The sequence below is a fragment of the Neomonachus schauinslandi genome, chromosome 4 (assembly GCF_002201575.2).
Source record: "Neomonachus schauinslandi chromosome 4, ASM220157v2, whole genome shotgun sequence".
In the NCBI taxonomy this organism is placed as follows: domain Eukaryota; kingdom Metazoa; phylum Chordata; class Mammalia; order Carnivora; family Phocidae; genus Neomonachus; species Neomonachus schauinslandi.
The window spans coordinates 171,666,522-171,677,715 of NC_058406.1; the positions used below are offsets into that span (position 1 = coordinate 171,666,522).

At 41.6% G+C, this 11,194-nt stretch overlaps 1 protein-coding gene across 1 annotated transcript in view; it reads left to right on the forward strand.

Annotated features, from left to right (window-relative positions):
* Window positions 1–10,596, forward strand: part of FER1L6 (fer-1 like family member 6) — a 110,567-nt gene extending 99,971 nt beyond the window's left edge. Inside the window, exons 39-40 of the mRNA XM_044914306.1 lie at window positions 8,973–9,073; window positions 10,413–10,596. Coding sequence (XP_044770241.1) covers window positions 8,973–9,073; window positions 10,413–10,596 — 285 coding nt within the window. The remainder of the gene's footprint in view (window positions 1–8,972; window positions 9,074–10,412) is intronic.
* Window positions 10,597–11,194: the final 598 nt, after the last annotated feature.

Below are 11,194 nucleotides of genomic sequence, written 5' to 3' on the forward strand. Positions count from 1 at the left end.
TGTACAACTTCGTGAATATACCAAATTCTACTTTATTGTGCACTTTCAAAGGATGAACTTCATGGTATAGGAATTATATCTCAATATTTAAAAAGCATTGTCCGGGGGAACGGTGAAGACAGACATAGACTAGCATGCACTGTGGAGCAAGTGGGGAGTAAGTTAGCAGAGACAACATGTGTAAACTCTGAAAGCCTTCACAATTCCATCTTTCCCTCCTCCCCCCAAACCGCACCAGCTGTCCTCATATGCTAGTCCCCAGCCACTCCCTGTTCCTTCCCACACCCCTCCTTTTCTAGGGACTGGTACTTCTGCCTGGAATGCCTTGATTCCCTTCTTCTCTGCGAAATCTCCTCCTCCTTAAGGATTCTGAGACTCTTTTCGGCAGTCACCTCCTCTGGGAAGCCTCCCTGATGCCCTAGGCAGGGATAGGCTTGCTTGCCTTTATGTTTCCATTGTTCTTGTGACACTGATTTGTAATTGTCTGTATATGACATGGTTCTGCTGTGAGTGCCTTGAGTCCAGACAGTGTGCTTTCTCTTTCTGTCCCTTTTTGGAATTTGTAGTGTCTCATGTGGTGTCTGGCACATGGTATGTGCCCAGTAAATTTTCATTGCATGAGTCAACAATTACGACATTGACCCTACCATCAAAGATATTTTATGATTTCCTTCTCTTTTTATTCAGTGTACTGAACACTCGGGAAGGGTTCAACAAATAGTCTTTGAGAACAAACACATCAGCACACATTTCTTTTTAAGGCTAAGTGTCACAGTAGAAACCAGAGAAAAACGTGCCAAGGAAATGAGAGAGAAGACAGGTAGATTTTAATGGTGGGAGGTCCCCAGGATCCAGAAGACAGGTTGTTTGGGGACATGTGGAGAAGGGATGAAGGGGTGTTTAGGCTGAGACAGTATGTTCTCCTAGATTGCATTAAGTATTACAAAATGGTTAAGACTAAAGAATGTAGAAGCAGACAGCTTGGGTTTGAATCCTGTCCTCTCCTGACTAGCTGTGTGACATGAGGCAAGTTACTTAACCTCTCTGTGCCTCAACTTCCATTATCTATAAAATGGGGATTGATAATACATACACAATTCATGGGGTTTTAACAGATAAATGAGTTAATATACATGAAGTGTTTAGAACCAGGAAAAGAATGAAGACTACTCAAATGTGAATGGGCTGTTTATTCAGAGCGGGCTATGACAAGAGAGTCAGCCACCCTCACTCTGGTTTGGTAGAGATTCAAAGGCAGGGGAGTAGGGAAGCTTTATAATGAAAAAAAGGGAAGATTTCAGGTTCGTTCTGATTGGAGATTGTTGGCAGGCAGAGTAACTAGAAGGGGGGCATCCTATGTGACTGGTTAAGGGAGAATACGGGGGCGTGGCACACAAATTAGGGAATCCGCCTCAAATAGGCAACTTGGAACCAGGCAGCCACAGAAACTGGGAGAGAGGGGTGATGGATGTTTCCATTGCAAAGAGATGGCTCCCTGGTCTTTGGGAAAGGTGGGTCCTGGGTATTAAAGACAAAGGGCCTATCTAGTATCCCAAAGGATTTATACGCATTTCAAAGAGAAACGAAAGGGCTTCCAATTACATTTTCTAAAGTGAAGGCTCTTAGAAAAAGGAGAGGGAAATCTCTTCCTTTATTTTCCACAGGAAAATTTAAGCTCCTTGTTTTTAATTTGGTTTTGTCCTTACACATCCTAGAGGGAAAATGAGACTTGACTTCATCCCCACCCACCCGGCAGCCCCCCACTCCCTGGTTTGGCCTGCAGCAGCAGGATGCCTCACGTCCATCCTCTTTCCTTCCAATGAACTGGTAACCACAACGAGGAAGCCAGACCGGCAGCCTTCTCTCAGGGTGGCAGTGAGTTGGATGAGCTGGGAGTCAAGTGGCGTCATGGAAAACCTCAGTCAGGGTCTGCCACCTCCTGAGGTCCTGCCATCTCCAAGGCTCAGTTTCCACGTCTGTAAAAAGAGTGGGTTGGACCGGGTGCCCCCAAGGTGCCTTTCCGGTACGGACACCCGCTGCTACCGAGCTCCCCAACCCCCTACCCCCGAAGCCAGCACTCAGGGGGTCACAGTCCTGTTCCAGGCACCAGGCAGCCAGCAGGGATTTGCTTACTGCCACTGCCACGTGCCCAGGCTTATTTTTAAAGCTGCTTATCTGTACTCCCAGGCAGTGCAGTTTAGACATCTGCATCACAAAGCTCCTAGTGTGGAATGTGGCCATGCTTATGGTCAGTGAAAAACAGCTCCAGGTGGGATTAGCAAAGAACAGGTACCCTTGGGACAAAAGGAATACGTATTGAACAGCTGCTTTATGAGACACATTGCAGTATGCATTTTATATGTGTTATCCTACTAAAAGCAACCTTTAAAGAAATCACTCCTTTAGAAGATGAAGATCAAGAAGTTTCTTGTACAGGTGAATCCCATTAATTGACAATTAAAGAGCCCAGCTAAGTCTCAAGAACATCAACAACTAAAATTAAAAGGGAGGTTTCTGTGCTTCTGGTTTTGGGTGAAAAACCCTCGTCAGTAGCTACTGTGGGTACACACTCATAGACCAGGCGGTAAAAGTTCAACAGTGAAGGAGACAAATTCCTGGCATCGAGAAGCTCACAGCTTAGCTGAGGAGGTGGTAGACACACAGATCATCTAAATAGTACGTGGCAAACTCAGAATCTCTAGGAGCAGAGTGGGTAAGTATTTTCATGTGAAGATTATCTTAAGACAGAGTAGGTAGTATACTTTTATAGGAAATTTAAAAGACACAAGAGTATAAAAGGAAAGAAATAGCACCCACATGTGCACCACCCAAAGAAAGCTATTGCTAATGTTTTGGTTGAGCCCAATTTATGTAGATTTTGGTTAATTTTACATGGTAGTGATCATGCCATATTAAAAATAGTGCCTTTTTTTTGTTTGGCTTGGTGTTCTAACGAGCATTCCCCTATGTTATGTTATCAATGTTATTATCAACTCTTTGTATTCTCAAAATAGAAATGCCAGTTTAATCATTGTGTTTTTCCTCAACATTTATTCATTTAAAAAAGTTAAAATGTGGAGAAGTTGAAAGAATAGGACAATGATCAACCATTTATCCACCACCTAGATTCAACACCTGTTACTATTTTGCTGTACTGATTTTGTCTATATACGTGAGTATATAGTCTCTCACCTCCCTCACCCCCCCGCACACATACTTATAAGCTGACCATTTAAGAGTAAATTGTAGACATCCCAACACTATTCCCTATTTAAAAAAAAAACGTAAATTTGAAGATCCAGTTGCTTTATTAAATAATTCATGAATAGGGCAGCATCCCATCTACCAAGTAAAGGGGAACTCCCCCAAGTTAAACAAAAGGAAGGTTTTTAAAGGCAAAGAGAGGGCATAAAGAAAGGAATTTATTAGCAAAAAATGCATTGTTTGGGACAGGTGCGCTCCTTAGAGGAATGAAAGGGTGTCTATCAGTAAATTTCCAGGTTGAAATTCCATATTGGCTGACTAAAGTTTAAATTCCTGGGTGTGGCAGGGGGAGACTGCAATTAGAGTAGGTATTAAGTCTTGGATTGTTCACATGGGGCCTTAATCTAAGTAACTCCATCATGGGCCTGTGGTTTTCTTTTTAACAATTCCTGAATACTTCAGCATGCATCTCCTAAGAATATGGACATTCTTGTACATAACCACAATGCCATCATCACATATAAGAAGTTGATAATGATCACCTAATCTGATATCCACACCATATTCATTTCTCCATCTACAAGAAGGATACCCTATTACTCTCAAAATGTATTTTATAGCTGTTTCTTTTTTCAAAACAAGATTTAGTCATAGTTCATGTGTTGCTTTTGGTTATTTTGTCTCTTTGGCCTATTTTGTTTTAGAATGGTTCCCCACCATTTTTTCCCCCCTGACAATACCTATTTGATGAAACTGGCCTCACTTGTCCAGTTGTTTTCTCATGATCTTATTCTCTAGACCCTGTATTTCTTGTGAACTAGAAGTTAGGTGTAACAGCATTATCAGGATCAGGTTAAACATTTTTGTTAAGAATACTTAAGACCTGGTACTGTTTATTTCATACTGAATTATGCCAGGAGGCACATGCCCTCAGATGGCCTCACTAACGGTGATGCTGTGTTTGCTCACGTGATCGTGCTGGTGACCACGAGATCTCTTCATTGTAAAAGTACATTTTCCTCTTTGCAATTAGCAAGTAACCAGTGGGTGAGACTTTGGCACTGTGGGAAATCCCTGTCCTGCCACCACCTTTCACATAATGATGATTGTAATTAAGTATTTCATTGGTGTTGCAAAATGATTTCTCTAATCCTTTCTTCCTTCTTTACCCATTCCTTCTTTCCTTCCATCCATCCATCTCTATCCATCTATCTTTCTTTTTTTTTTTAAGATTATTTATTTATTTATTTGACACAGAGAGACACAGGGAGAGAGAGAACACAAGCAAGGGGAGTGTGAGAGGGAGAAGCAGGCTTCCCGCCGAGCAGGGAGCCCGATGCGGGGCTCGATCCCAGGACCCTGGGACCATGACCTGAGCCGAAGGCAGACGCTTAACGACTGAGCCACCCAGGCGCCCCTATCCATCTATCTTTCTATTATCTAGCTATCTAGCTATCTATCCAGCCATCCATCCATCCATCTATATATCCCTATCATCTATCTGTGTATCTATCATTCTTTTTTCATTTATTAGTAAGGAAGAGATTTCTCTCAACAAATGGAAATCAATTATAGTTACCACCTCCTCAAAAAAAAAAAAAAAGACAGGATAAATGTTTAATTCTATCAATTACCACACTGTAGAATCAAGAATTGGTACAAGAGGTACCTCCAAGGGTGGTAAATGAGATTTTTTTTCTCTTGCATTATTCCCAGTATCACTATGGACTTCTGGATTTAAAAATATTTTTTCTAGCTCTATTCACTGAAAGGACCTAGAAGTAAAATCACCAAGTAGCAAGAAGACTCCTAGCATCTGGATCCTGGTTTCTAAGTATCGATCTCTACTGAAAGAACCAGGCAGGCATATTTGGCTGACTCCAGGTCTAGGACAGATAGAACACAAGATGGGCCTGGGACATATCATTGTGACAAATAGGACAATTTGAAAATCTGACAGAATAATGACTGTGCTTTGCATATTAAGCTTTTTCTGAGTTTTGAATTATTTCCTTAATTTATCTGCCCAGAAATGGCATGTCTCAGTCCAGAGTATGACCGTATAAGGTAATAGACACACTTACATGGACATTATATGTATGCATGCATATATGTGTGTATGTATACGTTTGTGTCCCTCTTCCTAAGAGACTTTGCCAGGACACATCCCCACCATTAATGTGTGGGAATGCCTTATACCAGCGAGAGTTGTTTAATAACTGGCTGACTAAAGTTTAAATATTTAAATAATTATTTAAATATTTAAATAATTATCACTGAAGAAGGCATATCTGACCTAAAGCACCCGCATCCCTCCCCAGGGCATCCACTCTCTGGGCTCAGTGAAGTTCGAAGCCCATAAATAACACACTCAGTGCAACAAATCCAGTCTTTTCAGGACCTTTCCTGGTCATTTTCTTCTATCCATAGATGTCATGAGGTTAATAGATAGTCTCTCAAACTGTCCATTTTTCTTTCCTAGCTCTGATTTAAAATTACATTTGGAGGATATTATTAGTGTAAGACCTCGACTTGGTGCTTGGTTGAATACTGATGATTAAAGTAAAACTGGGAACACTCTGTGTGGAGAGATATAGAATGAGGAGTGGTATTTATCCAAATATGTCAATAAACCCTTTCCTCCTGGGGCCTGTGTGATATCAGAAAAATGCTTTGTGGCAACTCAAGCAGGACAGTGAAATGGGGGGCGAGGCCCTTCATGGTAATAACCAATGACATGGTAATAACCATGTCTAGGGCGGAATTCATTTCTCATGCTCTGCTTCCCATTTCTTTGCATTATCTTCCCTGGGTGTTTTCTATATGGGCAGATGTTTCCTATCAAATTATGTGTTTCCATCCATGAAATAGTGTTGAAGGTAGCAACTATAATCTCTTTAAGAGTTTACTGTTTACCAGGCACTAGGTTGAGCACTGTATATATGTTATTTCATTTATTTGTCAAAGCAAATCTGTGGGGTACATGCTATTAACATCTCCAGGACAGTGAGACTGAAGCAGGTAACTCAGCCAAAGCCACACTGCTAGTAAGTGGTAGAGCCCAGTTTCAAATGCAGATCTGTCTGCACTAAATCCTATTCACTCAACTCTTACGCTATGCTATGCTACGTGGTAATAATCCTTAAACTACCCAAGGTCATCCGTTAGATGGAAGCCAGAAACATATCATAAAGCCATGTTATAAGGGCCATGGCAAGGATAATGGAGCTTCTCTTGATCATTTCAAAAACACATTTCCTCACTGTTAAATAGATACCTTGCTTCTTTTCTTCCACAAAGAAGGGCCTCTTGGGCACAGTTAATAGCAGGGGATGGGGTTTGGTGTCATAGTATCTTGGCGCAAATCCTGGTTTTGTAACACAAGTTAGCAAACATCATCAAGCCCTTGGTTTCCTCAGCTGTAAAATGGGAAGAAGAATGTCTACTTTGCCAGTTGTCAGAAGGCTGAAATGGAATGACGTATGTGTGAAGCACCATGCAAATTCTATAGCACTGTGACTGAGCTTATTAGCAAGCAGTGGACAGCAAAGAGGCAGCTGTGATCCCCTTACTCTGGTCCTAACTTACCCACTGTTGATTATTGTCCTCTCTTCCAAACATACGGGAGCCCAGCAATTGGTTAGCAACTCTTAAGCTGACTCTCTTTCAAACACAGAGGATTTAGATGAGGCTCCTAGCGTATAAATATACTGCTCAGTAGAGCTTAGGTCACCTCTGGAAGACCTCTGGGAATCAGCCCTTTTTGCATATTGGAAACCCTTCTGCCTTGAGTTGTAGGCTGGCCTCTGGGGTTTCTTCCAGCCCTCAAGCTTTACAGGGTCTCCTGCCTTTCATGAAACCTAGAAGTAGAGCCAGAAGTTGCCTTAAAGCACATCTGGCCATTTGACAGGTATGGAATCTGAGGTGCAAGAAGACAAATGCCTTCAAGTGGTAATTATGATGACAAGCCAATCATCTCATGGTAGGGTTAGGAAGGTCCTTGCAAATCTTCTAGTCCAACTATCTGGCAAATGCATGAATAAGTTGGGAGGCAGCCCACTATCATGGAAAGAGCATGAGCTTTGGCATCATACGGCCCTCAGTTCAAGTTCTAGTTGGTTGGCTTATTGCCTGTGTGACCTTGGGAAAGTTATTTGACCTCCACTGCTTCATTTTTCCATTGATAAAAAGGAGACCTACCTTGCTTGTTGCTGTGATTTTTTGACAGATGAATTGAAGGAACATAGGCAAAGTGGGCATTCAATAAAGCATCGCAATTATAGTTAGAGTAATAGTACTATGACTCCACTGTTAATAGAGGTGGAGTGGAGTGGAGTGACTAGACGGGACAGAAGCTTTGTATTCCTTCTTTCCTGGTTTTCAAATATTCCCCGAGTACCTGTATATGCAAGTCATTACCTATAGGGCAAGATTTGTCAATAGGAAGGAGAGACTATATATATACATGTTTTTAAGGAATATTTTTGGATCGTAGGACATGTAATGTGTTCTGAGTTGGGCCAGGGTTGTAGTCTAAAGAATGGATGAGACCCCCTAGATTTGAACTCATGACTTCACTTGTAATATGCCCACTGCATTTCTTTACTAATTCAGACAACCATGCCACTGCCTCTTGTCTCTGGCTTCAACCCCACTCTAGATACACGACTCCTCTCTAATTTCTCCCATGATTAAATTTTCATGGTTGCCAGCAACCATCCTGGCTGCTAAGAAGTCCTAGCTTTTGGTGGGGGTGGGGGGAATAGGTAAGTTAACACAGGCTCACTGGTTCATCAGAAACTTTAATCTTTTTACTGGGGTAGGAAATCAGGTTATGCCCCAACCACATGTAATTCCAAAATGATAGTCATGGGTCTAAAATATTTCCATGATGCTCTAGTCCCCCTCCAGTTCTGTGTCCCTCCTATTACCTTGAATCTCAATCCACAAAACCAAAGAAGCAGAGAGAAGGTCTTCTTCACTGAGAACTGGAGCTCCAGGAGATCAAGGAACCTATTTTTCTTAATCATTAAGTCCCCAGTGTCTAGAACAGTACCTGGCATACAGAGGGTCCCTAAAAGTAGTGAATGACTGAACGAACAAGAAAGAGTGACCCTTACCTTCTGCAGCCATCCTGTCTCACCCTTTGACAACCCAAGACTTACATCAGTGCTAATAATGCACAGAGCTCTGAAGACGCACATGACACAATTTTCAAACCAGAAAGGCTGCTTCTTATTGAAGGAAAGAGAAAGTGCAAGAAGAGAAGGATAATTCTGAAACCATGTGTGGAGACAATAGAAACAATGAAGGGTGACAGAAAAGCCATTTGGCAAATGTAGGGCGCCACCCACCAATTTCCTCTGGAGAACCATTGGCAGAGAAGAAAGACTGTAGCTGATTCAAAAGGGTTCTGTCACTCAGGGAATTCGTCCCCTTTCCAACTGCTATTGAGTTTCTATAATCAGATATTGATTGAACGATTATAAGTGAAGGAACACAGGCAGCCAAGGATATGTGTGTCTGTGTGTACAGGTGGGACTTCTCCTTTCACAAAACTCAACAGCGACGTCATTTCAGAGCTTTTACTGTTCATCGTACAAATGGCTTCTCCCAGAACCAAAAAGATAACATTTTTTTCTCAAAATAGAGCAGCAGGATAGTCAAAATACTTCCTGGCATTCCCCCACGCTGGATACTTCTAGAAGGTTGGCATTGCTCCCAGCAGGTCTTTGTGACTAGAAACTGAAACGTTTGTCTTTGTGCAGGGCAAGGTTGAAGCCGAGTTCCACTTAGTGACAGCAGAGGAAGCAGAGAAAAACCCTGTCGGAAAAGCCCGGAAGGAGCCAGAGCCCCTGGCCAAGCCCAAGTGAGTGGGGTTGGGGGTAAGAGCATGGGAAAGGCCCTTTGTAGTCCCCAAAGCAGGGGACTGGGCATTTCTCTAGAGGGCCCCTCTGGGAGGACTGAGCCACAAGGAGGCAGCCAACAGGTGCCGTCCAATCCAGCTAGCTTTTTATTGCTAAAATTGAGAAATATTCTAAAAACAAGATAGACTGTTTGGAAAATGGAGAGGGTACTTTTCTGTAATACTGACACATAAGCATTTCTAGAATAATTCCGTATATTTTTTCTACTCTTTTTATGTGAATATGAATGCCACATGAATTTTTTTCTACTTGTTTTTGAATCAGGCATACACAATTGTCTTAATGTTTCATTTATCCTGTGCTGCAAAGTTTTGCTTTGTTGCCATAGTGGTCAGAATTAGAATTTTTTAATGCCTGTGGAATATTCCATACATTTGGTGCCCATAATTGACTTGGTCATCACCCCGTAATTGGATATTTAATTTACTTCTCCCTTTTTCCATTATTATTGTAATATGATGAAAATATTTCCATTTATAAATTATTACTTTAAAATAAATTCCCAGAAGTAGAATTACTAGAAGTGTTGCCTTGCTCAATTTAATCCATGGTTACATATCAATTAAAAAGTAAACATATGTGGATATGAAATATGTATAAAAATTACTCTTTCAAATCGTATTTCTCCTATTCTTCCTGAGATCTCCAGTGTCTCAAGATGAGTGGTCCCTTCTCTGTACTTACTTTTCATCTATCATAGTGTTAGAAACATAATGGATACTTACTTATTCATTAATTAAAAATTATTTGCTGAGCTCCTGCAATGTGTACCTACTTTAAAAAAAAAAAAAAAAACAACCAACACTTTGAAGAACATCGAAGAAATCTAAGACATAAGTTCTATCTTCTAAGAGCTTCCAATCTGTTTAGGGAGAACACAGATTCATAAAAGAGTTAACAGAGTATAGAAGACCAATATGTTAGGTCCAAAAAGGAGCTAAAGTCAAGTGATAGATGAGATAGGAATTTGGAAGGAGGGGGATCTTTATGGACCATGGTGGTCAAGGAGGACCTCATGGAAGAGGTGGGGTTTGGGGAGCTGATCAGGGTTGGACGGATGGAGTCAGACTTTCTCCAGACCAAGCTTTAAAATGATGCAGGAATCATCACCCAGAATGTTGGATTGCTCCTGCTTCAAGGCAACATGGACTTCTCCCATTCCCAGGCATCTCCTTGTGGACCTCTAGAAAGCGGGAGTCAGAAATACTTCCTGAGGTCTGGAGAATCCCATGTGTTGACATCATGGCCCCTTTCCTGACTTTTCTCTTGCTTCCCTTGCAGCCGCCCAGACACCTCCTTCTCCTGGTTTGTGAGCCCCTTCAAATGCCTATACCACTTCATCTGGAAGAATTACAAAAAATACATCATCATCGGTTTCATTCTGATCATCCTCATCATCTTCCTGGTCCTCTTCATCTATACCTTGCCTGGAGCCATCAGCCAAAAGATCGTCAGGGGCTCCTAGAGAAGCATGGAGGACCGGGCGCCTCCTGTTCCACTAATCCTCTCTTCTTCCTCATCTCTAATATGGAAGAGCATATGCTCTGTGTAGGCACTGTGTTGGGTGCTAAGAGGATGAACACAAAGGGCCCAAGAACCAGTCCCTTTGTCTAAGGACAGATCAGCTCTTCTTGGAGGAAATGGGAAAGGAGCCTCCCCTCCCTGCTCCAACCCCTGCCACCACCTTTCAAACTCACAAGCTTTAAGCCATGTTTTCACCCATGGACAGCATGAAATGATGACTCCTTTGCCTCAGAGTAATCAATGGTGACCTCAGATTGACTTAGGTGAATGTTTTCTTTATGTAATTGGTTTTATTCTTAGAAGTCTAATTCTGGGTCTGAGATTTATTGGAAGTGCTTTCTTTTAAATAAAAATTTTACAGCAAATAAACTGAAAGCATTTTTAGCAAATTACTAGACATTCAACCTGTCCCATATATCTTAACCTTGTTTAATCCTTACAGTTTATAGAACACATTCACTTATTCAGGCTGTGAAACTGTCTTGGAGAAAACTTTTTATCACCTAAAATACTTTGTTGTTGAAATTCCCATCTAGAGT